This window comes from Poecile atricapillus, chromosome 2 (assembly GCF_030490865.1).
Source record: "Poecile atricapillus isolate bPoeAtr1 chromosome 2, bPoeAtr1.hap1, whole genome shotgun sequence".
Lineage (NCBI taxonomy): Eukaryota > Metazoa > Chordata > Aves > Passeriformes > Paridae > Poecile > Poecile atricapillus.
The window spans coordinates 133619912-133647809 of record NC_081250.1 but is presented as its reverse complement, the minus strand read 5'-3'; the positions used below and the strand labels follow the sequence as shown (position 1 = coordinate 133647809).

Genomic DNA, 27898 nt, shown 5'->3' with positions numbered 1-27898 from the left:
ATAGCTTTTTCTGGTTTGGGTCTATTGTTTTTTGGTTTTGTTTGTTTGTTTTTGGGTTTAGTTTAGGTTTGTTTTTTAATATACTCGGATCCCTCTTCCTGCATTTGCATTCTGGAATGGGAACTCAAAATACAGGTAAGTCACTGATACACAGAACACACCTGAAAAAACAGGGGTGTAAACTATAAAGTTGAATTTTTGGTCTTCAATACAGGATGTCTTGCAAGTGTATGTAAGAGGTTTTCTGATTCCCTAATCAATGTACCTGCTCTTACTAACTTTATCCATAACCTACTAGTGCTGTTATCACAAAAAAAAGAGACACGATAATGAGACTGCATATATTTCTCAGTTCACTTCCTCCTCATTTAACATTATTTGCAAGAGAACATGGTAACAGATGAAAAGGATAAACAAACTCCATCTCTGTGTGCTGTGGAGCCTCAGTCCCATTCTTTTTCTGAAGAGATGACAGGTGTGTATCTATTCCCTCCTTTTCTAAATTCTCTCTGCTATAAAGTTAAACAAACCAAAATTTGCTTTGGAAAAAAAATGCAAATTGTACTAACATACCATTTAAAATAAATGTGCCCTGAGAGGAAGAAGTGCTTTCCAGAACAAGTATATCTTTTGGTGGGTTTCAGTGAACTGCATAACTACATACTTTAGTGTCTGGGAAGAATTGTGATTGCTGGAATTAATTTTTTTTAAAAGCAGCCCTGTGTGGTGTAGTAAAATTTACATGGCAGAGCCAGGCTGGTAGATAAGGGTTCATCCACAGTTCCACCATGAAAGTTTTGTGACTTTTAACTGAGGCATCTCATCTCCTAGTGGCTCTTTTCCCATTGCAGCTGAGCCATGCAACCTCATAAAGCTGTTATGAAAGAGCTAAAGGCTTTGAGGTGCACTGAAGATGTCCCAGAGCTTCAGTGAAACTCTGTGTGAATTATATGGGTCAGCTAAAGCCTTCCATTCATGTATTTACTTACAGGATTCTTGAAGGCCTAAAATTGCTGGGAGACTGAGGCTGCCAGCTATGCAATGTAATTAGTTTCCTCTGGTGAGCATTATGAGCGGCTTATCAATGCCCAAGGAAACAGGGCGAGCTGCCGGGCTGCTCTTAACCCGGTGAAGGAGGCCTCTGGCTGACCATTCAAACCCTGGGTTCTTTTTCCACCTGCTCAAAGCCGTAGTGGCACAAAACAAGTCTCGGGTTAGTGGAAGCCATGACAGAAGCACAGATGCCAGATGTCGTGTGAAGACAAGTATGGTAACCACCTGCCCGGTATCCCGGGAGGATTCTGACGGTGTCCCTCCCTTACTTGTGTCAGAAAATAACGAAAGACCTGACCGCTCCAGCAGCACCCTCGGTGCCAGCCAGGGCGAGGGGCCCGCCGGGGACACACGCCTCGCTCCCCCGGCCCAGCGCGCCCCGGCAGCCGCGGCGGATCCCGCCCCCGGAGCGGTGACGCCAGCCCGGGTCCCGCCCCGCCCGCCCGCCCGCCCTATAAAAGCCCTGCCGGCGGCAGCCCCTTCTTCTTGCTCCGTGTCTTCGCTCGCTCGCAGCTCACCGGCCACGCTCCCTCCTCCGCCCGCCGCTGCCGCAGCCCCCGGCCCGCTCCGGCTCTGTCTCTCTCTGCCTGTGCCCTCTGTTCCCAGCGCTGCGCTGCGCTTTCCCCGCCGGCCGCCCCCGCAGCCTATGGCCCTGGAAGGCGCCGCTGCCGCCGCCTGTATTTCTGCTGTAGGTTCCCACATCCCTCTTTAAAAATTCCGCCTAAAAAGAGAAGACGATTTACCAAATCTTTCGGGCCGTTATCTCACGTGAGTACCGGAGCGGGGGTCCTGGGGCTCTCGCCGCCCGTGGGGGAGTTGGCGGGAGGGAGGGAGTGAAGTGGTGGCGACGCCCACCCCAAGCTCCGAACGGGCCCGGAGCGTCCGTGGTCACCGGCGGCGGGCGGGAGCGATAGGGGCTTCCCCCTGCCCGGGGCCTGGGGCTCGGAGCAGTGCAGGGAGGGACGGGGAGCGGTGGTCCTGATACCCGGAAAGGGCGGAGGGGCACCCGGCGGGCAGTACCGTGGCGGTGGCTGCCGGGGAGGTTTGGGGATGGAGCCGGTTCCTCCCGCTGCCCTTTCTCCGCCCGGCGGCGTGGGGCGAGACCGGCTGCCACTGGCGCCGGCAGATGGAGAGCGGCGGAATGAGTCAGAGCCGGAGCTCCCCCTGTCCCCCGGCGTGCCGGGCGGTGCGGGGCCGCAGTGCGGGGCCCGAGCGGGCGGACAGCGGGACCCCCACACCGGGAGGGTGGCGGCGGCGGCGGGCGGAGGGTCAACGGCCGCCGCGCTAATATGGCGGACAGCGCTGCGTGCGAGCGGTGACGGGGCGGGAGCAGAGGCCGGGCACCGGGGTGAACGCTGCGGCGGTGCCGCCGGTCCCCTTTTCCCGCAGTCCCCGGGACGCGGAAGGGCAGTGGGGCTGCCGGCTCCGCGGGCAGCGGGGGCTCGGCGGCCGCCCTAACATGGCGGATTCCTGCGGAGGGGGGCTGTACGGTGTCTTCCCCCTCACAGCCGGGGCAGTGCCCGCGGCTGGAGACCCGCGCCCACCGAGCGGGCGCTGCCGCCCCTCGCAGGGCGCCCCTGCCTGGGAGCGAGGGGCATCCTCGCCTGGATCCCACAGGGAGAGGGGCTGCCCCGTGCCCTGTGGCAGCTGCCTGGGCTGGGAGCGCAAGCTGCGGTGCGGGTGCTGCAGAGTCCCTTTCCAGGTGTGACCCACACGCTGTTAGCTCCCCCGAGCCCCCGGGGGTAGCCGTGTGTGACAGGCTTCGGCGCTGGGCAGCCTGACGGGGGCAGAGGCTGGAGAAGTGCTGGTGGCATGGCCGCGGCGTCTCCTCGCTTGCTTCTCAGGGGCCATGTTGTGCTTCTGTGAGCGTGATTATCCATCCGGGCTCCCGCTGCCGTGCTCCACTTTTCCCCTCACCTGAGCTGCGCCTGCACGAGGCCTCCTCACCTGTCCCCCTCGGCATGGTGAACAAGGGCCGCGCCGAGGAGCAGGGTGGCAGCGCCGGCTGTCAGAGCAACGCATGAGTTGTAAGGGTATTGCACAAGTGACGCTTTCCGGGACTGCCTTCACGCCGAAGGGCCGTGGGGTCACCCGGCATGTGGAAGGGGGGAGCCCTTCCCTCCCGTTAGCAGTCCCCTCCCTTTGCCCGGGGAGTAGCTCCCTGGTTATCTCACGGGTGCACCCTTTCTCTCTCCCCTTGCTCAGACCCTTAGTGTAGCAGTCGCAGGTTTGCTGCTGCCGGTCCTTTTGGAGGTCTCTTGGTTGAGCTCAGCCTTCCTGGCTTGGCTGCCTCTGCCTATGTATTGTGGTCCATTTGGCCCCTGGTGTACTGGTGGCTTTTGGAAAGTATGGAGGAGAGAGTCTGGTTCCTGCTTAGCTGCCAGCTGAATTGGTGTGTGTAAAGTGCGTGCCCCTGAATGTTGGGGTATCCAGAGTGTGTGTGTGTGTGTTCGCTGCAGTGCTGTTGTTCCCTGCCCGGTAGCAGGTCAGCAGACTGGAGTGGTGAGAGATCAGTAGACGTGTCTGTCTGTTCCTGGTGGTAAGGGAGCTGAAGGCACGGTGAGCAAGTGGGCTCATGCATGCATAAGTAGGACGGTGCAAGTGCAGGATTGTGGTGGGGCTTAAGAGGATGCTGTTATGGCTGGGTACTAGACAGCACTGCAGGTCTTTTCCAGTTATGAATCTGAGCCCATGGTGATGTTTGTGTGTGCTGGGGGTCACCCGGTTGTGGTGAAGAGGGAAGAAAGTGAGCTTAAACCTTTTGAGCCTATCTGAAGTGCATCTCCTGCAGTACAAAATCCTGCACAGCTGCCTTGTGCCTGCAGGCAGGAGAAGCACTGCGTTTTAGACCTCTGCAGCAATCTCCAGTGGCTAACCAGGGTGCAATTGTGTAGTTGCAGTCGGTTATAGCCACCTTGAATGAAAACAAGTCCAAGTGTGAAGTCCAATAAAACAGCGTAGATCTGCTTACCATCTAGTCAGATGTGGCATTGGGTCTCTTGTGTGCGAGTGGGTTGGGGGTAGTCCTGCCCCACTTCTGCCCTCCCTGGCTGCTGGATTTTAGTCTCTGAAGACACTGCACTTGCCCACTATTCTTCCTTGGATAAACGTGGGAGGCAGTGGTGCTGGGGGGGAGGTGGGGGTTGTGAATAATGGTGATGGTAGGAGGGGTTTGTTCCAGTCTGGACTGGTCCAGTCTAGTTCTTTCCTTCCTGTCACCGTGTGAACAATGCTGCTGCTGCTGTGGCTGATGCCTGTGACAAGGCAGCCCCTTCCCCGTGTGCCTCTGGCTGTGGTGAGCTCCCTGCTCTGCCTCCTGTAGGCCAAAACCCCCGGCAGGCAGCCAGCCGGCCTGCTCTCCCCCATCCCTCCTGCTGGGCATTGAGCTCCAGGGGAAAGCTGTTAAACGCAGAAAAAGGAGGGTCTTTGGGAGGGGGGAGGGTGTTGTTTGGTGGTGAACAGCTGTGGGAATGTTTCTCCTGTGGACACAGTTTTACTGGAGGCAAGAAGCAGGATTACTTCGTTTCAGCACTGCAGCCCACCCCTGAACCTGCAGCCTGTGCCTCTCACTGCTCCCTGGATGGCTGCTGCAGGTGTGTGATTGCAGCAGTGCTACTGGAAATGATTCCATCTCTCCAAATTAAAGGGGGGACAGAGTGCTCTGGAAGAGAATTAAGACTGTCCTTTCCTGAGAGCAAGGCTTAATTGAGTAGTGTGCTAATTTGGGTATAATGGTAAATTTCAGCTCCAAGTACTGTTGCTGTAGCACAGGAACAAGAGTGTGATTCATGGGAGAGCTCCTCAGGGACCTGTGCTTCCTTCAGGACCTGCTACCCCCCGGGGCATTTCCTTGCTACAGTGTTCTCCCTGATCTGGAGGAGGTTTAATGTATCTCAAAAATACCTAGGTTTTTATGTGAGCCAGAGTGACTTTGGTGCCTTTGAGTCTGTGACTCAGTGTGAATGTGCAAGGTCATTTTAAGACTAGAATTTTAGGGTTTGGTTAATGGATATTTTAGCTAAAGCCATTACAGGGTCTCTTCTCAGAAACAGATGCAGTGGATTTTTCAATTTTTTTTTTTAAGAAAATAAATTGATGCCTGGTTTTGTAGGCCTGTTGGCATCACACAAGGAGTTGAAGGGGGCCAGTGAACTGGAAAAAGCCCAGTCCTGCTGGGCACTTGTAGGGCTTGCTGCAGGGATGCAGGTATTCTGAGAAAACTATGTTCTGTGGACAACTGAGGGGTGATTTGGGTCCTCAGGTGAGTTGTGACTGTTGCTTGAGCTGTGGTCAAACTTCAGGAACCTCCTAGTTGAGTATACCAACAGATAATAGATAAACACATGCATATAGGTATCATTTGAATATTAAAAGGCAGTGCTACCTTGCTGACTATTCCCACAACTCAGAGCTCACTGCTTAGCAAAGAATACTTTTATACCTACTTTAAAACCCTTAAACAATGAATGCTTCATTGTGGTTGATAACATATGCAATTTTTGTAAAACTGTGTTTGCCCTTATTGGTTATGGACATCTAATACACTTCTACTTAAAATGGTAGCCCAGCTCTTCCTCTACAGCAAAATACCTCTTTCTGCTGGTTAAAGCAGACTAAAATGAATGTGATTGGAAAGGCTTAAATTGTACCATTTTCCTCTGAATGTTTAGAAGTGGCAAAGCTGCACAAAAGAGAGCAGTCAGACTATTTTGTATATATATGTGTAGATCCTTTAGATAAATCTCATTTTTAAAAAGTTCTGAAAGACAGAACTCGCACAGCTCAAAGTTGTTGCTACAGAAAATTGTTGGGTTTCATTCCTGCTCCACAGGAACTTTCATTGTGAACTTTCCTCCTTGGGACATGTGAGAATATTTATTGGCATGATACTGCAGGTGACATTTGGCTAAAGCATTGTATTTTAAGTTTTGCACTGAAGGTCGTGTGCTCTCCCTGGAAGCACTTGTGTTTAATGACTTGTTTAGCTAGGAAGGTAAGCTTAATTCCTATCACTGGAAAATTTGTATGAATTCTTGAGTATAATCAGAACAGCAGTAGGAAATAGTGTAACTACTAGTTAATTTTAAACATTGGCAACACCTTTTTGTAAAACTGTTGTGTGCAGAACTAAATGTTACTGACTTCTTGCTTCAGTGAAAGAAAAGGATAAGGTTAAATTTAATACATACACATTAATTCTAGCTGGCAAAATTCTGTAATATCTCAAATTTGAAGCATTGAGGTTTGTTTTTAATGTTGCATGCTAGTAAATGCTAATTTATGTGGTAAAGCTGCAGGGATTGCTGTGTGGGAGTTGCTGTGAAACAGTTACCCTCAAGTTGCACTACCTCTGTGTGTTATGCAGTACTTCATAGAGTGTACTAGGTTAGTTTTCCAATAGCAAGAATAAATGGAAAAGTACATTTCAGGGGTTTAACTAACATGGCTGTGAAGATCTTTTGTGTAGGGAGATTCCGAGAAGTCAGGCTTTTGTAGTCAGCCCATGTAGTATTACTTAAATAATGAAAGTAGCGAAAGTTTATTTTTACAGTAGGTTGGTACAGTCTATGTTTCATGCCATATATCACAGTGAATTTTTAGAAACTTTGTTTTATGTTGGGTTTACATGTGACCAGTTTGGTAGTGCATTTAATTCCATGAGAATTACTGTTGCTTTTAGGAGGAATAACTTCTCAACAGGGCTAATAAATGTTTCCTTGACTGCTCTTACGTTCATTGTACTGGTTTGTGTGATTGCTTTACCTTGAATAAACTAGCCTTGTACTTTAAAATGCTGCTTTGGTGATGTGTGTAATAGCCTTTAAGGGCCAGCTGAAATGTTTCCTCATTCCTGAAGGCAAGCATAAGTTTCTTTGTTTTTCCTGTCTTGCTCATTTCTGGATTTGTCTGTGTGGTGTTCAGTTTCACTATATAAAGCACTATTTTTCACCCACATAGCTTTTTCACCCACATGCCGTGTTCATTCACAGCAGAGGGAGAAGGAACGTGGCAAGGGAATTCTAAAATAGAAAGGAAGTGGGGAGGGGAAGAATGCAGTGGTTACAGGGTTAAAAACACTTCTGGGAGAGTATTCCAGTATTAAGGCATACTACCCTACAGCAGGATCATGTAGAGCTCTTTGCCATTAGTTTTAAAAGTTTTCCCTTTCAGACAGTGAAAGGTAAGTACAAACAAACAGTTTCATGTGTTTTAGCAGTTCTTTGTACATCTGACTTGTTCTGGCTCAGAATTTATATAAACTCCTGAAAACTCTGCATTTCATGTGATTATAAACTTTGATGGTGGGGTGTTGCAAGCCTCCTTAAAAGCACTACTGAAAAGGCATTTGTTACATGTTTTATGATAAAGCTTTTATTCTGTTCTGGCTATGAAATTTATTTTCTGTGCATTTTTCTCTCTACAGGGCAAAATCTCTGATCAAGTTTACAACTATCCAGAGGGCTTAGGAGAAGTGCTTTATAGAGAGCAGTTCGACTTCAACGCTGAGCCACCTTGGGAACCTAGCTGATGATAGTAGGGTTCCATCTCCTAACTTGTCCATGTAAGTGTCTCTTTCTGTATGCAGGAGGTTAAGCACTTGCAAAAATACAGCTTGTATTGTTGGTTTTTTTTTGATAAGTAAGTCAACTGTCTGGATGTAGATTATTACACAGGATTTACATCATGTAGTATGACTTATGTCACATGTAATGTGTCATACATATTACATAGGATGTAGATTAAATTACATAGGACTTTGATTCAGGATGGTGGGGGGGACTAAAATTCTTACTCACCTAACACCTTTCTCAGTACAATTATCTGATGAAGTTCTGCAGTAAACTTAGTAAACAGAACTACTTTTCTGAATTAAGGTGTTGGCTGCAGAAATCCTGAAATAAAATGCTCTTACTTCAGTCTCTCAGTGGTAATTCTGAAGTAATGAATTGGACTGCATGACTGTTAACATGAACTCATGACTTGCTGAGTACTATATGGTTTCTTAGAGTAGTTTATACTGAAATAGTTAAAATTTGCTATTGTAAACAGTAACTAAGGCTGATCATGAAGGGTGTGCCTTCCCAAATGCCTGTCTCCATTATTTGCTAATTACTATCCACTTCCACAAATAGTTGTAGTGGAGTTACAGTAGAATGTGGAATTTAGTGTTGGATGGAAAATGTGTGCCAATTATAAATGCCTTTATATTTTGAAGTGGCAAATAGTTATTAAAGGAAAAAAAGACCATGATAATGGAAAACAAATGAATGCACTTAGCTAATCTTAAGGAGCATGGAAGACTATGAAATGTGTATGGTTGTCATGTTCTGCTAATTTAAAATAGTTTTATGTGGTTTTTAACAGTGGTCTTAAGTCAGATACTACAAATGCATTTAAGCTGACTTTACACAGTATTTGTACAGTATTATTTTTCCTGTCTAGCTGAAGGCGTTTTTGTTTGGCTTAGTACCTATAAATTATATAATGCTTTTTAATGTAGAACTTGCAAATGGTAAAGTATATCTTACTGAGCCAGGTACTTTTTAAAGACCACAAAGATTCTAAATGCCAGTTGTGTTTATCTACTTAATGTAGATAAACTTGTTCTTTGAAAATACCACAGTTGCTGAGGCACAGGATGAGCTTGGTTTATCTTCTATTTGACTTCTGGCTTTATCTCCAGAGGTTATGTTCTTTGTGTTGTTTGAAACTTACTGAATTAAGTGCATATATCTGGTTCTTTGTAGTTGAATACTCTATTCAAGTGAATTCAGCTAGCACTGAGAATTTTCTGAATATCACTGTTATGTTTTAGGTGTGTTTTTTATAAGCAAAATAGTTGAGAAAATTGCTTCTCCTGTTCAGTTCAAGTTTTGATTCACTCTTGCATGTGGCTAGAACTTTTGCATGACATTTTGCACTTGAACAGGAATAAAATAATAAAAATGTAGGAAAGGCAGAAGATGTGTTAGAAATAAGTGAATAAACAATAAAGAAGTATACGATCTTAAGGTGTACTACACATGCATCTTAATTTCTGAAACTGTTCTGAAGAGAATTTTGGCTGTGACAGAAGGCCTTACTCTTGAGGTGAAGGCTATTCTGGTACCTTCTTTGAGGTACTTTCTCTAACTGGTAGACTCCTGTGCTGTGACAAATGATGCAAGGTATAGAGTGCCCTAGAATGGAAATGCCACTGTATTTGCTTTATTTGCAACTGAATGTTCAGATAACGTGTGTTTATTTTGAGGTTGGATCTATTACGTGTTCAGCAATAATGTACTGTACACAATAGAAGTAATTCAGTATTGAAAGCGGTGCTAGATGTAGGCAGCAGTAGTGTTTGCCAGGAAATCTGTACCTGTTTTGGTGTGCTGAAGCACAGGTCATTGCCTCAAATGCAGCTAAGACGTAAGGTAGAGAGCTAATTGGTACTTTGAGTCTTGTTCAACTTGCAAAGTGATTTAATGGGAGAAAGGTCAAGTGAGCTTTTAAATATAACTGTAATGTTATGTGTTAATGTTCCTGTGGAGCTAAAATAAAAATCTTCTGTCTGAAGGTGTACTTATATTTCCATTAAACTCGCTTCCTTTTTATGATTTTTCTCCATCTCACTTTTTCCTTGTGTTACACTGGCCAGGGGAAGACTTGGGATTTAGTTCTGTCTGTTCTTCAAGCTCTCACTCCCTGAGAAGTCTGGCAACCATGGCCTGAAGTCTTGCTCTTCTAAATTCTCTTTGGTGTATTGCCACATCTGGTTGAGCAGAAATGCTGGGAATTAGCAATGGAAGTCTGATGTATTAGCAAGCCCTCTCTATGCCAAATGGAAGCAGTAGCTGTCTGGGCTGGTGAACTTTGGAAGCTCTCTTTGTGTAAATGGAGCTGGTGACAGTTGGGGGAGCAGGTGGGCTGGGAGTTGGGAGTCTTACGGGGCAGTGGGGAGGCCAAATACTGACACTGAGCAAATAAGAAGATAGGATAGGGAAGTGACTTCACTGTTATAGAAGAGAAGTGCTGGTCTGGTTCCACAAAGTATATGTGCACTTAGAAGAGTGATCATTCTTTTGTAAGCTTATTGTGTCTGAATAATGTATTCAAACTTCAAGAACACAGAAGGAGGTTCTTGTTGCTGTAGAGGATGTTGGATGGGACACTGTTTTTCCAGTATCAATGGAAAAACCTTTGCTTTCCCCCTTCACTTCAGCAGAATTGTTCTTTGTACCTTGCTCACTTCACTGTATGGACTGCTGCTGAGAGAGTAGAGTAGGATGCAACTGACCTAAGGTGTACTATGACCCTCAGTGGATTTGTCCTGAGCAGTAACTTGAGTAAAACAAAAAAAGACACCTGTTTCAGCTTTTCCATCCCCTGCTTAGTGTCTGCATTCAGCTAACTGAATTACAATGATGCAACTTGGTGAAGTGGCATATTGGAATATTTTTTTAAGATACTGCCATTAGAAATACTATAAATGAATATATTAAAATTAAATTAATTGTTTTATAAATCAAATGTTTTATATATACTGTTATAATATCTATACATTAAGTATTTAAATATATCTAAATTAAATATTTATAGATTATAATTTAAAATATAAATAGGTATTTCCTTTACTGAAAACAGAGGACTGTATTTTCTAGTGTACCTGTTCTGTACTGAATTGCCAGAATGCTTTTTTTAATTTGTTGCCCCTGAAGAACCAGTATTGCAAGGAATGAGAGAATAATGTGGTTTTAGCCCTTTGTTTTCTGCATCAGCGTTATGTCATAAATACTTCTGTTTAATAAGATGTGGTTGAAAGACATTATTTGGAGCCTGTTTGGTTTGCAGAGACTTTTTTTGCAGAGGAAGTTTTTATGAGAGAAGCAAACCTACAGATGTTTGGGATTTAAGTACTTCTCTTTGACCAAACAATACATAGTTTGGACAATGTGAAGAAAAAAAATGAAAATTGTGTGTTATGGATGCTTACATGTGACAAATGTGTGTTTAGACTCTGTTCAGAGAATTTTAATTTTCTTTTATTCCAGATGTCTGCAGTAATTGCAGTGTTTAAATATGTACACTTATCTTAGAGTTCTTCATCTGGGAAGTCATTGTGTTGAACAGTAAAAAGCCTGAGGATGTAACGCTTACTTCAAAGAAAGCAATTACATGCCTATGTAGAAGTCTCATACCACTTGACAGCTTTTGTTTGACTTAAAATATATGTCCTGGAGCATTGTGCAGACGAACATTTCAGGTGTGAAAATGGGTGGTGTTACTGCACCAAGTCTGTCAAATAATGACTTTGCAGCAAGTCAGCATTTCCAGCAAGGAGTGAACTCCGTACTCCAATGATTTCTGACTCATCTTATAGACGTTAAAAGTCCTAAACCATCCTTTAGATTTCCTTCTGCAAGTATTATCACTGATTCTCCTCCCCCCTCAGGAGAGAGCCAGTCAGGACAGAAGAAGGTGGCAGCAGAGTCACAAATCCTCCTGTAAGGTATTGACCCCTTAAAGAAATGTTTCTCTAGCCACTACCTTGTAGTGGTGCTTTAGCAGTGCTTCTAGGAATTTGTTTTTTCTTTGTAGAATATTCTTTCTATCAAGACTGAAAAGATGTAATTTATTCAGAAAAGGGGAAATTGGACTGTAGTCAAACAAATGTTAGTTTTGGTTTTTTTTCTACATGACAATTTATGTTGAATGGAAAATCTTCCATGTCTGGCATGTGCTTAGAAAAAGAAATCACTGTTTAGCAGCCTGGGAGAGATTATATCAGGTTGTTTATGGTTTGTTGCAAATTTATGTCATTGAATCTGTGGTAGCACATATTCCTTTTGGTCCCTGCCTTTTGACCATAAGATACTTTTTGATGAATGAGCAGGAGATGAGTCTTACTTAGGAAATAATCTTCATCAAAATGAACTTACTAGATAAGTGTTCTTTTTGATGGTGGTGGCTTTGGGGAATTGGTGGTAAAGAGTTCTCCTCCTATGCTTTGCTTGAACAAAGTCTTCCCAAAATTAAAAGGGCAGCTTTTGAAGGAAACTATTCGTCTATACCATCTGTCTGAAAGCTATAGGCACCACAGTAATTAACTATGAAAAAAAGCCTTTCTTTTAAGAGTACTAAACAACTAGTTTAAATCTACTCAACTGTAACTCAGATGAACACCCACACTCAAAGAGGAGAAGTGTGCAGTTGGTTTGATTGAGCTGCTTCATTTGAAATACAAGGTACAAGCAATTAAGCTGTGTGTGTCTGGTGAGTCTGAAAATCTGTTTAGGGCTGTGACTGGTTCTAGTGGGTGTGCTGAGACTTTCCAGAAGGGTAGATCTGGGGTGGAAGGGACTCTTGACCATCTGCGTGCTTTAGAGTATAGGAAGTGGCTTCTAGCATGAAAAAAATATCTCAACCAAAATTTTAAAATCTAGCCAAGTAGTACCCTTGTATATGCAGTAATTCCTTAAAAAATTTTCAGCAAAATGCTTGTGCCATCATTTCTTTCTGGGGGGAAAAGTTAACTCAACCTTTTTGGTCCTCTGCCTCTGAAAACCATGGATATTTTATGAAGATGACTGTGGTGTTCATGTTAGTTGGACTGATTCTAAAGCAAACTTAGTTCACAAGCTTCTTTTGTTCAGTGGTGGTATTTTTTTAAGGAGTTTTAGCTGTTAGTCCCATACTGAGATAAGACTAAGGACTTCTGGTTATTATAGTCTACCACCTAGTCGTTGTTTTTATAACTAATTAAATCCTTACATCAATGTGATCATTATCTTGCTCTTCTGTGATTATTTTGTATCCTCAGGAATCCCTTAAATAATCATAGGACTCACTGTATATGCGAGAGAGGGGTATTTCTTACCCAGTGTACTTGTCTTTATCATTCAGCTTCTGAACAGAACTCAATGTTCTTGCTGCCACTGAGTTAGTTCACCTGGCAGTAAATTCCTCTTGTAACAAACATAGGGGGCATGTTTGAGTTGTGCAGAAAGCATATAAAAAAACCCTGCTGGCTCCTTTCCCATTATTTGGCATAATGGCATGCAGCAGCAGCTGCTGCTTAGTTGTGGTAGTATTAAACTACAGCAAAGTAACTTTGTTCATATTGTTGACAACATTAACCAAACCTATGTTGCAAATGGTGTAATTTTTTTTTTTACTGTATGGAGGTGGTAAATGTAACATGAGACAGTTAATACCATGGCCCTGTGATTATTTGAAGCCAAAATTATCTTACCTTTTATAGTCCTAATGAAGTATTTTTGGCTTTCAGCTGTAATGTTTGTGGTTTCTATAAATACTTTTAATTAGAAAAATAATTCTGCTATTGTAAATCTTAAGTGCAGGTGGTTTTAGAGAATAACTATCACTTTTTTTACAACATCTGTTGAGAGATTAAAAAAGTTAGGTCTTCATTTAGAGAAGGAGTCTAGTTAGCTAGTTGGTTTTGATCCATCTTGTGTTTGTCATAAAGATGACAGTTGAAATAAAAATGTGGTCAGTGGGTTGATGTAAGCTAATAGGATGCTTTTAAACAAGAGCCACAACTCTAATGGAATGTAAGCTGCAGATTGTTCTATTCATCAAGTAAAGCAAATTAAGGTATATAGTCAGCTGTTGACAATTTTCTGCTGATTTTTACTTGTGATTAAATAGTTAATCTGCATTCTAAGACTATATTTAACAGTGTTTTCAGTGTTTGGACTGTGGTGATTCAGGTTGTCTTTTGGAAAACACTGTGTATAAACTACTACCTACTAAGCTAGTTTGCAGTGAAGATCTGAGGATAAGCAAGATGCAAATAAAGTTGGACTGTAACTGTTACTTTATTTTAATAACAATTCTACATACTACCTTTATCACTTATTTTAAAATTACGTCTAGCCTAATGGCTTCTTTTTATTAACCTCTATTGCAATTAACATTTTGAAGTGTTGTAGGTAATGTTATGAACAGAATAATAAAATAAATGTCTAATAAATACAACGTGTAAATGCAGTGGTGATAAATTAGCATCAAAAAAACTAGAATGTTAACACAAATATCAATTTAATCAATAAGCTACAAGTGTTCTAAAACAAATTCTGAAATGTTCTATTACAGGCAGTCTTCCATTTGCACATTTGAATGCTAGCATTGCTTCAGATGCTGTACTTGAGAAGAAAGGAGCTGAGGAATTTGTACAATTATGCTGCACTTGCAGTATTTTCATAGTTTGCATAAACTCAGTGCAGATCAGTGTGCATACAGTCTGGAATTCTTCTCAAGAGCAGCCTTGCATCAGTTGTTTCTGGAAGTTAGTATCAGATTTAAAGTACCCAGCTTCTGTTTTATTCTTGGCTTCAGTAGAATTGTTCTATCCATATCTCTGACAAGTGTAGGATGAGCAGGTAAAAACATCTTTGGCTTTTGTAGGGGGTGTGTCACTGTTTGTAGGCCATCAGGTGTAGAAAGCTGATTTTTCAACAGCAGCATAGTATGCTTTGTGCCTCTTTTTCCATTGACACATGTTTTCTTTGTACAGTTTGTTGCATAATTTAAGGACCCGGATATAAGGCTTGGAAGCCCATCCCTTGTGTTTCTTGGTTTATGACTGTCGGCTTTGTGGAATACGGCTGAGATGAAAGGATTTCTTGAGGATGCAAATTACTCCATTGGTCTGTTGGATGAAGGAGCAACTCTTGCAGATGTTATTGACAACTGTATTTATGAACATACTCATGTAAGTTTGCTTTCCAGATCTTTTGGTTTAGTTCCCTAAGTGTTCAAACTAGGTCAAAGTATTTTAGAACTGATGAGCTGACAGCAACAGTGGAGCAGTCAGCTAAGCCTCACTCAGCTTATAAAGTAGTTTCCTCTTCTAATTCTGCTTCTTTGCTGTTTTCTTGTTTTGGGTAGAATTCTCTTGGGAAAATTTGGGCATCAACTCTTACCTCCCTGAGTGTGGCTAGCAGGAAAGTAGTCTGGCTGATGTAATTAAATACAGATTCCCATCTCATTGTTTCAAGAGATTTTATTAGCAATGGGGTTTAGATCAAGCACCTGAAATTATGCAAGTGGGTATATTCAGTTAGAACCTTTTTGTTGTTCTTTCCCTGAAAATGTGGCAGAGTTCTGACAAATGTGGGTGCTCAGCCAATTTAAAGCCATGTTTAAATTTTTTGTGGGCCATCATGGTTTATATTTATACATCTTCCTGTTACCCTTCTTCCCACTGGAAACTCTGGTACAAGCACATTGTGAGGTGCTATCTTTCAAGGCAAACTGGTGTAAAAGCTACCGAAGTTTAGCAGCCAGCTGGAAAGAAACTTGAATAATTCTGTGTATACAATAGTGATTTTTTAATAAGACTTCACTCATTTCTTAGGAGGAGGCAGGAAGATGTAGCTTTTGTTCTGTAGACAAAGTTGTAGTAAGAGCAAACTTTAAAAAAAATTCATTAAGCAGATCTTGTGTTCTTCGTATGCCATACCTGTGAGTTACTCACTTTTTCCTTGATTTATCAGAGCTAATATTCATGTGCAAGTGGTCAACTTTGGTACAGCAATAGCTAAATTCCAAGGCCTTCTGAACTCAGGTGTAGGATTCCCAAATCCTGATTCCTAATATTCTTTTTCTGTCTAGCAAATAAATAGGTAAACTACTGGCAACATGTCATGTCTCCAACCACTGGCTGGCTCACAGAGGATAGCTGCCTCCTGCTGCTTTCATTTACTCCTTTAGCTCAAGGGGTAGAGGCCTGTGCCATGGATCTAAAGCTCCAGATCCCATTCCTGCTGGTGACCCGTACAGGGGGTCAGTATGCTTCCACCCGATGGAATTTCTATTTGTGTTTTTTAAACAGAAATAAAGACTTTGTATAAAATAATCCACAACATATATAGAGTTTCATATCTGTGAAAGTCAAGTGCTAGAATTAACATTTGATGTACAGTCTCGATTCAGATCCATCATATCTTTTGTGATGGTCTTTAATTGATTTATGTAGGTCATTCACTTAGAGTAGTTTTTCTGAGTGCACATTATGAACAAATCTGGAATGATCTGTTTGCATTTCAATCCACTGCACCTACATCATGACCTGATATTGAGAAAGCCTGTGTTGTAACAGATGTGCAAAAGAAACTTAACAGTTTCAGAAAAGTCTGTGCATTTTCTTAAAGATTATGTACTTGATTCTGTCACCTTTAATGTGGAGTCTAGTTCTTAAAATACCTTTTAAAATTAATTCTTCACAAGATGTGGAGAACAGTCTCAAAGTCGACTTTCTGAACTAAGATAGAATCAGAGAAATTTCAGTAAAACAAGCTATTAGCTGGATGTTAAAATAATGCTAGTGCATCAGATTTTATTCCTTCTACAAGGAGATATCAATTACATTGAGACTGTGGAAGCTTTCATCCCAGTGGATTTTCTTCCTATAAATAGCTGCAGACTTCTGAAAATAAAAAGTTGCAAGAAATGTATACTTAAACTGTATTTTTGGCTAAAATCAGCATTGGGCATTTGAGTAGTCTTTTATTCAGGAATCCCAGAATATTGTCAATAGCATTTATAGTATCTCTGAAGTGGTAGGTATTCCCTTTGATTTTTTTTTTAAACTAGTTCAAATTGCCAGGTGAACAGAAATACATTGTTCAAGGTCAAATCTAAAAGTTAAGAGCAGGGTGAAAAAAAAAGGTACATAATTCTTTAAGACTTTGGGCTGTTTGTTTTGACAGCAAACCTACAATTTCAGACATTTTATTTTCCTATTCTTCCTTTTACAGGCTGGAAAAAAGGCATTTTATGTTGGTGACCTTGGAAAGCTTGTAAGGAATAACATACAATGGCAGAATGTGATGGCACCCATAAAGCCGTTTTATCCTGTAAAATGCAATTCTACTCCAGGTGTACTCGAAATTCTGGGAACCCTTGGTGTTGGTTTTGCATGTTCCAGTAAAGTAAGTTTTTCTTGCCTGTGTGCCTTATTTTCTTTCATATGTGTGCTGGTTTAAATTCATCTCTTTGGTGTTAAGTGCCATGATTATGAATAAAATTTGAACTGTGAACTCATTTGTAACTGGCTGTTGAAAATCTGTACTTCTGCCCTAGAAGCAGTAGATAGTTTTCTCTTTAGTGTGGTAGTAGCACACATCTAATAAAAATTCAGTGCACTTTGTCAAACCCTGGTATGGTCCTGTTTTTCAGTCTGAAATGGCATTGGTGCAAGACCTGGGCATTTCTCCTGAAAACATCATATACACAAATCCTTGCAAGCAAGCCTCTCAGATCAAGTATGCAGCAAAAGCTGGGATAAACATCATGACTTGTGATAATGATATTGAGCTGAAGAAAATTTCACGTAACCATCCAAATGCCAAGTAAGTGTCAAAATTCTGATTTTGCTTTTAATGTGGAGGAAACTTAGTTTGCCTTTGTTCTGGGTGGTTTGAGTTGCAAGCAAAGTACATGGCTTCTTTAGTACAAATCACTTGTATCTGTTCTTCTGTCTCCTTTGGAAGCAGCTGTTTTGCATCTTTTCCTATTGATGGCTTCCTAATACAATGGCCCTTGGTTTGGGAGAAATCTTGGGAGAAAGTGATATGTTTTTTTAAGGCAATTTTCATGTAAAAGTTTCAGTGATTAAAGTTCAGAAGTCTGGCATTTCATCATTTGCAAATACATCTTCCTCCTGCTCTGTTTTGGTTTCAGTGTTATCTTTCAGGGAGTTCTGTTTGGATATTAGTGGCTCTGGCTGAAATTAGGGCTGAGCTGCCAACAAATGACCCTGTGCATTGGATCCTATCTGGGGTTTGGGCACACTCTGAAGGTCTAGTAAATACACCTACAGGTATTTCCACAGGATTTAAACAGTGAGAGATTTGACTCCAGTTCTATTTTCAGTCACTTCAGTATTAGCTCAGCTGCTTTCTGTAGAAAAGTGATCAGAGCTGATAATGTGACTGGTATTTATGGCAATTTTATTGCTGCCAATGTATAATGGTCTCTTGGAGACTGATAGGCACTCATGTCATTTAACATCACATCCCTCACATGTGAATGCTTTACCTTTGGGCCATGACTTTAAAAAATATGGAGTCAGAGCTTAAGTGAATGTTACTGTGCTATGCAGTGATTAAAGGTATAGCTTTCCATAAATGTCATTGGAGAAACCAAATTCCTGATATCCTTTACAAATTCCTTGGTTCTGAACAGTCATTATTAAAGTATTTCATCTTTGTCCAAGGCTGGCTTTTTTTTTCATTTGGGTGAATATTTTTTGGTGGGGTGGTGGTATTTATTTGCGAGAGTTTTTTTGTTTGTTCAAGTCTACAAGATTTGATATTGTTGTTGCTAGTGATAGCACTTCATCCTCATGGAAGTCTGTGATTTGCATACTGGAGACAAATTTCTGTGCAAAAATGTGATGTATGATAAATTTTTCTGAAACTGCTAGCCCTGTGGATTTGAAAGCCTTGGCAGTGCTAAAGCTGCCTGGTAAATCATTAGTGTTTTACCTGTTATTCACTGGTAGCTTTAGAGCTATTCAGGTCATTTTAATGTTGATGCTCAAGTGACAGATTTTTTCCTTTTCTCTTCCTTGGCATAATTTCAAAAAGTCAAAGCCACTATATATATTGCCTTGTTTTCCTTATGTGTGCTTGCTAGAGCTGGGTTGTTCACGTGGGTGAAACCAGTCTGTTTTGGCTGAGAAAATCATATTGAGGAAGATATGATTCTTCTAATTTTCTGAAAATGTGTGACTAAAAAATTTATTGCACTAAGCTCAGTAATGGGGGGGAAGTGTCTCTTTTTGTAACTGATGTTTTTGTTATCAATTGTTTTTTAAGATTAAAAATGTCAGGAAGGAGTGCTTAGGTATTGCTTTTCTTTATTATGTCTTTAAGATTTTTCCAGGTAAAGTTTAACTGCTAAGCTTTATGGTGTCCTAAGAACTTAGGTATAGGCAAGGGTGTTGTAAGTATGAATGCTGCTTTAATGTAAAATGTAAAACCAATCTCTGTAAGCACAACATCACCCTCTAGCCCTGCTTTGACTGGCTGAAACCCAGGAGAAGGAATCCTGCTAGATTCCTAGAAGTCAGATTTAGTGGTTTTTGATTGAAAAGTATCTTGACTCACTTAAAATGCTACTGTAACAATTTGTCAATAAATTTGACATTGGATGTCTTTTAAAGAGGGGTTTTGACTAATCTTAATGAGCCTACAAATCAGAGTATGGATTTGACTTTTTCTATTGCATTTTAAAGTGTTTGACTTGTAAGTTTTTGCTACACTTGGCACGTTCTTCCAAATGCTTCACAAAATGTTGTCGGACTACACATTTTTTGAACAGAAATTTCTCTGCTAGTGGAGAAGCAGGAAATGAGATACCTGTTTCTCAAGATGAAGTGGTATAAATTAACAAGGATTGCAGGGCAGCCTGTGTGAGAACTTAGGACTTTCTGCTCTTTACAAATTCAGTTTAAACACACCATGAAACATTTGGAAAATACTTGTAGAAGTCATGGTAGATGTTAGGCCAACTGGCTGAGTTCTGTTTGTTGCCTGTCTTGTAAAGAGCTATTTTACTCTGCGTATGAGCTTTTTCTACTCATTTACACTCCTCATCCTGGTTAATTGCAATGTATTCTGTTCAATCTGCATTACGTCATGATATCACCTTTGTTTAGTTTACTGCATGACTAATTAATTGCTCTTGTGGGGGTGTGACTTTCTCAGTGGACAGCAGTTTGAATTTGGGAGGTTTGGGGTATGTCTCTAGAGGTTTGGATGTCACCATACCTTTGCCCCTCAAGTGTTACTTTAACATAGAAAAAGGTCAGCATTGCCACTGCAGTTTGCCAGACCTACTCAAAATGTGGCTTTGACCAGAGAGAGGAAGATGCCCCATTGCATAAGAATGTAAGAGATGATACTTGCTGCCTCTCTGCTCTGCAGTGTCCTGGAAGAAGGGGCAGGGAATGGACTGACCACCCTACCCCCTCATCCTGGGTCCATGTGCTTGGCCAGAAGGGGGTGTTATGTGATATGGCCAGTTGTGCTTTCAGCCTGGTGTTCTCCAGATGCTAACCAGTTTAACTAAATCTGATACATGTGATTGAAGGGGAACCTCTGGGTTGGGGAGAAGGACAGAGATGGGAAAAATCATATTAGTTTTACTGATTTTATGAGGAAACTACTCTTTATTAGAAGGTAACATTATTTTTTATTACAGCACTCAACAGACTCTTGCTGCTACAAGAGTCTTAGTTGCTGCATTTTGAAATCCCTTGTCCTTGTTGGCTCCATGTTTTAGCCCCTAATTGCTAGTTTTTTCTCTGTACAGGATTGTTATTATTAGGTTACCTTGATTCATCCATCGTTGGAGCTGGAGTACTGACAACATAATCAACACACTTCTGACAGTCTTCAGGCTTCACATGTGCTGATGATGTAAACCAACTGCCCCAATCATCTTCCCCTTCTCTTAGGCTCTTACTGCACATTGCCACAGAAGACATTACTGCTGGTGAGGAGATGAATATGAAGTTTGGCACCACCCTGAAGAACTGTAGGCACCTCATGGAATGTGCTAAGGAGCTGGGAGTCCAAATAGTTGGTGTCAAGTGAGTAAATTTATTGTCCTCTGCTGGCTGAGCAGATATTTGTAAGAGGTACCTAAGATGTAAAATAGAATTTTTCCCCAGTGGCGCTATCTTGCAGACTTTTAAAAAAATCAACAAAAACCCCAGACAAACAATATCACATCAATTTAGAGTCATGAGCTTTTGCTTGCAAGCCCAAACTAGTATGAAACAAAGTAACTATTACAGACATCAAAACAATATGAAATTAAGTATCATAAATCCTTCTGTCAGCATGAAAACTTAGTTTTGAAGCCTCTCCTATTCTTTAACTCTACTCTTGAACTTCTGTGGTAACTCAATTTGTATTTTTCCAACAGTAAGCATCATAACAGAAGTGCTAGTACAGCATATGGAATAGGTTGGATAGTTTGAATACGTTGAATATGGGGGTCAGATTTTGTAAGAGTTAAGGTTGTATGTCTCTCTTTGATCATATCAAGACAAAATACTCAGATACATTTTTGACTTGCAAGTGGTAGGAATGGATCCTAGAGTTCTTAGTTTGGACTAATGATCTGTGGTATTTTAATTGGAAGCTTGATGGATATTTTACTATATGTGAGAAAAATGCATGCACAAGACTGCTCTGTCTGCCTTGAGCTACAAATCTATCACATGCTCATGACTGTTTTAGGAAAGCAACCAAACAAATAAATGGGTGATCAAGACAGTAAAAAAATGTTAAGCCAGATTTTGATGATTTAAACCACAAATGTTTTGATGTATATCTGCTTGAAATGGATGTTAAGGCATAAACTACAAATGTCTTAAAAAATTAGATACTACTGAGAAAACATTCCTCTTCGTATAATGTCTTAACCAACTTTTATAAAAATCACATGGCTCTTGTACATTATTTTTATTTAAATAATTTTAAAACCCACATGTGGATTCATGCACAGAAGTTTGAAAAGTGACCTTTGCCTCAAAATGTCATTCCTTAAAGGAGTAGGTTTGGAGTAGAGAACACTGTGGCATGGGTGTGTGTATGGTCTGTCTAAAACCAGCAGACCATACTCCTCTTGAGGAAGCCCATGGGAATGCTGACACTAGTTTTAGCACCTCAGTGACTTAACTGCATATGACAGTACTTGAATCTTTTGAACAAGGAACAGGAGGGGATTCAGGAGCTTGTGGCAGGCATCAGTACTTCTCTGCAGCTTTGTCACTTACTGAACAACTTTTATCCACCTTGATAGTGAAGACAGAAAAAATTCAGTAATGTTGTTTCTCAAAGATGAGATTACTTTGGCACATTCTTAGGATTAAGAGGAAGATAGTTCTCAAGTACAAATCCAATGAAATAGAAGGCAGTGGTTGTCTGAGCTTATTCTTTGGACAGTTGCTGTATAATCATTTAAGCTTGTTATGAGACACTTGAGAATGAATTGCTTCTGTTGCTCTTTTATATGGTGAAACAATTTGCTTGGTCTGAAAGCTGCATGGTTCACTGTACTTAGTGTGTTTTTATTTCTTTCAGATTTCATGTTTCAGGCTCTTGCAAGGATCTGCAAACGTACATTCATGCTATATCTGATGCTCGATGTGTGTTTGACATGGCTGTAAGTAGATCTGTGCATATATGCAATGGCTGCAGTAGAGAATCCATTCTATTCCAATCATACTAACAAGCCAACTACATTCTTTTCAAAATAAATCACTGGAGGTGGAAGTTTTCGTTAGGGCCTAAATATTCCTTTGTGATGTGTGGTAGAGGTAAAATCAACTTTGTCTAATTGTGGTAATGAATACTGTCCCACTGACAGGCAGTAGCCTTGCATACTATTTAAATTAGTTTCCCACTTTGGGTCAAGGCTTTTTGATATTCAGATCTCAGTCCTGTAAATACACAACAGATGCTTTTAGGTTACGTTGAAGTTGATCAATTATATATGCTGGCATCTATTGTGGTATGAGAAGTTTGTAAACTAAACGAAGACTGCAAGTCTTTTTACTCTCATTACTGCAGTGCCTTAGCTGGTCACACACGGGGGCAATAAAATTGACAATCTTGACGATCTTTGTGCAAAGTCATTGTAAAGGTCTTGTCACAAAGTTTGTAAAATCCTAAAGCTGTCTTTTGTCAGAAGACACTGCCTGTTCTGCAATTACTGTCTGAATAAAACAAAAGCCAAGAGATGAGTTGATATTGCTGTGGGACTTGCAAGGAATTGTGTAACCAGCCTCTACTGACATCCTAGTGCTTTACTACTAGATTTAATGGAGCTGTACTATGCCCTTACTCCCTCATTAGATGTACTCAGCTAAATATTTTCAAAAGCTTAAATATACAGAAAACAACCACAGTAAGGAGCACCAACATACTTTTGCATTTACAGTTGTTCATGTACTTACCTTCTGCCTATGCATTTTAGGAAGAATTTGGCTTTAAGATGAACATGTTGGATATTGGTGGGGGCTTCACAGGCTCAGAACTTCAGCTGGAAGAGGTATGCAATGTGTTGGAAGTTGAAACTCTTACTTTTGAAGAAACGGAAGTGTTTAAACTGTAACTTGAGTTGATAGCTGAAACATGGTTTAAGTTCTGTGTTAGACTGTAACTCAAGATCCCACTAGCTGGGTTTTGTATGCTTGGTCATAGATAGTGTAAACAGGTCTTGGAGCTGATCATTGCTTCTGTTTAATCCTGATCATCCTGGGTGACTGCTGATTTTAAGGGTGTTAGATATTAAATTACTATCTGAAGCAACCCTAGCAGTAATAATTCAGGTTGTTTTTTACTGTGGTTGTCCAGCTGGTGACTCTTACATGCTTTGGATCATAAACTCTGTTGCTACTGGATGAAAACTTCCAGTATTTTGCTTTAGAACTGAAAACTAAAGGCCTTGATTTGGCTGGCGTCTGATTTGGCCTAAATACCATCTTTAGTATGAAGTGGCACGTAAAACTGGATACCCAATTTACAGGGTTGTTGTCTGAAACATGGACTCCATTAATGCAGGACAGTGAAAGTGGTGTAGTGAGGAGTTACTAACAGCAGTCAGTGCTTTTCTCTCAATGTGGTTCTGTTACTTGTCCAAAATATCTGTTAATCTTCAAATATTTGCCTTAAGAACATTAGTATTAAATAATTTTGTTCCTAATATGATAGTATTCAGAACTGATCACTTTGCCTGTTCTTGTGGGTTCATATGTAATTTTACATTATCTGTTGTGCTGGATGGGCATTAAAATTACAGTCTGAGTGTAGGAGAGCTTTAACTTTGGTTGTAACAGAGACTATGTAGTACTCAGACTCGTGGTTCTCAATCTTCAGTGTTCAGCAGAATGATCAGTTTTCTTACATGTTTCCTTATAATTTATGGACCTCTGGTAAAGGCATTTCTCAGAGAATGGAGGACTAGAGGATGCATTTGGTGTGCTGACTAGACCTGTTGCTGACTGGAAGTGTATGTGTGTCTGATACATCTATAAAGCTGAGTTCTTTGGTCTTACTTCTGACTTCAATTTCCCAGGTTAATCATGTCATCAGGCCATTGCTGGATGTCTACTTTCCTAAGGAATCTGGTGTTAATGTGATTGCAGAGCCTGGGTGTTATTATGTTTCATCTGCATTTACACTGGCAGTGAATGTCATTGCAAAGAAGACTGTTGAGTATGATAAACTTCTTCCTTCTGGAGGTAAGGGTTGGATTTGTTTTCTGTGTTATGAATCGTACAGGTAACTGCCCACTAGTAGTTGGAATAGACTAGTTTGTTATATATTTAGTGCATTTCCTAATTCTTGCGCTGTAATATGCCTTTTGGGTTTTGGATGACATATGTTATCTGTGTATCTCACTGTTATTTTTGTCACTTCTTATATCCTTACTAGGTTAAACTTATATTGGGTGCATCACATATGGTGTGTTAGAACATAAAAATATTCTGTATTATAACAAAAAAATCATGTCACAGAAAGCTACTTCTCTGGTTCTCTGGATTTATATTCTTAGCAGTGGTTTAGTGAAAGTATTAATTTTATTAAGCCTCACACTTAATGTTATTACTGAATTTATCATTTGGTCTCATACAGATTACTCTGCTTGTAATTCTCCCATTCCAGTATATATGGAACCCCCTTGTCAGGAGAAAGCAGCTGACTTAAGTTAGATTGCAAAAGGACTACTTATGACAAAACATGCATGCAAGACAACTTCTTTTTTTACTTCCAGTGGAGCAAACCAGGAATGATGATGAACCAGTATTTACATATTACATAAATGATGGTGTTTATGGTTCTTTTGCAAGTAAATTGTCTGAGAAACTGAATACTATCCCAGAGGTTCACAAGGTGAGTCCTTCTATATTCTTCAAAGGTAGCCCTTACTATGCTTGTCTCTTGAAGATATATTTAACACTTGATACATATATAATTACATATTATTTCCTAAATTAACCTTCTGTATATTTGAAAATTTTCAATAAACTGAAGCCTGATTTGCCTCATCATTTCCATATAGAAATACAAGGAAGATGAGCCTCTGTTTGCAAGCAGCCTTTGGGGTCCATCCTGTGATGAGCTTGATCAAATTGTGGAAAACTGTCTTCTTCCTGAGTTGAGCGTTGGAGATTGGCTGATCTTTGACAATATGGGTTCTGGTACCTTAGGTGAACAGTCTACCTTTAATGACTATCAGAAGCCACTGATTTACTACATGATGTCTTTCAGTGACTGGTAAGTAAACTGTCTTGATAGTGGCAAGGTTGCTTTTGCTTCCTTCGGAAGTGTACACTTATAAATTACATTCAGTAGCAAATATAGGAAAATGCTGAGTGCAAGAATGTGCCTTTTTAGTTTGTGCATTTTTTTTTTGTCTCTGTCTGACTGCTGAGACTAAACTGAGATCTGTGATAAAATGCCTACTTTACTTTAGGGGTGACAAAGGCAAGCAAAATATCTGACTGATCTCACCTGTGAGTTCAGTGGCAGTTGTAAAGTCTTTTGCTGGGTTAACAAAAGCTGTTCAATGTCAGCCTTTGAGCTTTCCTAATACAAGTAACTGCAGCTTGTGTACAGTGTTGGCACCATCATAGGCAGGAAGGGCAGTGATGCTCTGGTGGTGATGGAGAGTGTGGTAATGCATTCCTGCACTGAGGCAGGCAGGGCCTTGTGCTCCCAGCCCTGGAGAGTGGCAGCATTTCTGAGTGTGCCAGGCACTGCCACAGCTGGGCTCCTTACTGCCAAGCCAGGGGCCAAGCCACACAGGGGCAATTGGCTTCAAATGCTGTGTGGAGGCTGGTTTCTGAAGGGAAATTGAACCTGAAAACATACTATAACATCTCTTGACCTTTCCTGCTGCAGGGATGAGATGCAAGATGCTGGGATTGCTTCAGACACATTGATGAAGAACTTCTTCTTTGTGCCTTCGTGCATTCAGCTGAGCCCGGAAGAACGCTTTTCCACTGCGGCTTAAACAGGCATTAACGCTTCATTTAGACCTGCAGTTGCAAGTCTGTAGTTTGTCTGGTCAACATTCCAATGTGGAAGAAATGGAACAGTCTTGAATTCAATTAATTCTCTTCAAAACTTGAAAAAAATAGTAATAGTAATGGGGACCAGGCAAAACAAGCTACAGCTAAATTCAGTGGGGGGTGGGAGGGTTAGATAATGGTGTCCAAATTTAAAATCAAGTTCATTCAACCCCTGAGCGTTAAATATGCAACAAAATGGATGACTTAGTGGAGATGGAAACCCATCACTTGGGTTCTTCAACAGTTTACATACAAGTACACAGTTTTTATACTAAGGATTCCTGTTAGAAAAGTCTTGTAAAGTTATCGTCTTTCGCCCAGATATATCAAATGTCAGTGGGAGACCAGTGTGACTTCATTAGATGTTTTAGTGTATTTAGAATGTGTAAATTTGTGCTTTGAACTGTAGTTTAATAAATGTAAAATTGCATCATAGTATTTGTTGTATTTGACCCGTGATGTATCCCTTGTATGATTGCAATAAAACTTTGTGTAGATTTTACTGTTTTTCAGGCTAACTTTGGGAGAAACTAGGCAGATAGCTATAAAATAGATGTATATGTGATTGATTTGAGAAACTTTCTTTTCTGAAACCCATCAGTTCAGCTTTGTGTTAAACAGTAAAAACCTTTTAAGTTTGTTCAATCTGTATGAAGTGAAAGTCATGTAAGTTCCTGGAAGGCTAAAAGGCAATTTGTGGTGTGTTTTTAGAGCATGACCTTAGATTCAGTTCTTCACACCAACCAGCTAACCTGCACTAGGCATGGGTGTGCACGGAGAGGTTGTCCCAGCTCGTGTGCATGCAGTGCCCTGAGGCAGCATGGGTTAGTCCAAATCTGCATGTTGTCACAGAACCTTTGGCTCTTATTTTAATTGTGTTTATTTGAAAAGGCTTAACTTTCAACTTCAGCTAGTTCTGTATAGTGCTGACTCTAGGGGAGGGCTGCTCTTTCTGTAAGACTACAGAAACCTCAAATGCTCTCTTGCACTGGACTTCATTTAGCTGTATCCATAATGTAAAGGTAAATCAGACTGCTGCATGTACACGTGCATAGAGTAATGAACTGCCTGAACTGGTCAGAATTTCTTTATTGTGTTACTGCAGCCTCTTGATTTCTTCAAGGTCCTTTGCTTACTTTCTCACTTTAACTTTCCCTACTTGAAAACTGGGGGAAGGAGGGAGAAGGGGGTTTTAGAGTTTTGAAATGATGCACCGTGGTCTGGATCCTACAGACAAAAGGGACTTCTTAAAACCCTTTAGTTGGAGGAAAAATTTATACCCTGTGGCTGCAAGTGTATTTTACATGAGTGCCAGCTGTTAGGAAATTTTATTTTCTGACTCTGTAGAGCAAAGATTTTATGAAACTTAATGAACTTTTACTTGAAAGTAAATTCTCAGTTTGGATTTATCGGAACAGTTTTACAGGCCATTTAGGTGATACAAAATGGCTTATGCTTTGGGGATGCAGTCTAAGAAATAATTACTACTGCAATTAAATGTGCAAGTGGAAAGGGAGTAGATGATAGGGGAAAGTCTGTGTTTTGGTTTGGGTTCCTGTTTTTTTTTTTAACCTGAAGTTACTAGCTGATCCATGTCAAGCAGTTATAAGCTCTTCAGTTTACCTGTTGAGGGCTTTCTAGGCAAGGTTTGTGGGTTTTGACTAAATGCAACTACAGTTGCCTAAGGTTAGATAATCCAACAGGATTGTCATACGGTCTTTAAAAGTTGTTTTATGTTAA

General features: G+C 40.9%; 1 protein-coding gene across 2 annotated transcripts; it reads left to right on the top strand.

Moving 5' to 3' along the window:
• AZIN1 (antizyme inhibitor 1) lies at nt 1–26660 on the top strand. Of its 2 annotated transcripts, none has more exons than XM_058831367.1 (12): nt 1–135; nt 7478–7615; nt 14576–14773; nt 16821–16994; nt 17242–17414; nt 20528–20662; nt 22164–22245; nt 23059–23133; nt 24160–24325; nt 24859–24977; nt 25147–25361; nt 25989–26660. In XM_058831367.1, the coding sequence occupies exons 3-12, from the start codon at nt 14672–14674 to the stop codon at nt 26098–26100; spliced, it is 1353 nt and encodes a 450-aa protein (XP_058687350.1). In that variant the 5' UTR covers nt 1–135; nt 7478–7615; nt 14576–14671; the 3' UTR covers nt 26101–26660. The 2 variants fall into 2 exon arrangements, with proteins under 2 accessions (XP_058687350.1, XP_058687349.1); XM_058831366.1 differs by lacking the exon at nt 1–135 and adding an exon at nt 1527–1821.
• Nucleotides 26661–27898: the final 1238 nt, after the last annotated feature.

Bases quoted from the DNA above. Each gene is read 5' to 3' on its own strand.
- AZIN1 (XM_058831367.1), top strand. From the start codon at position 14,672: ATGAAAGGATTTCTTGAGGATGCAAATTACTCCATTGGTCTGTTGGAT. The intron at 14,774-16,820 runs GTAAGTTTGCTT...TTCCTTTTACAG, and splicing joins GTATTTATGAACATACTCAT to GCTGGAAAAAAGGCATTTTA. The intron at 22,246-23,058 runs GTAAGTAGATCT...TATGCATTTTAG, and splicing joins GATGTGTGTTTGACATGGCT to GAAGAATTTGGCTTTAAGAT.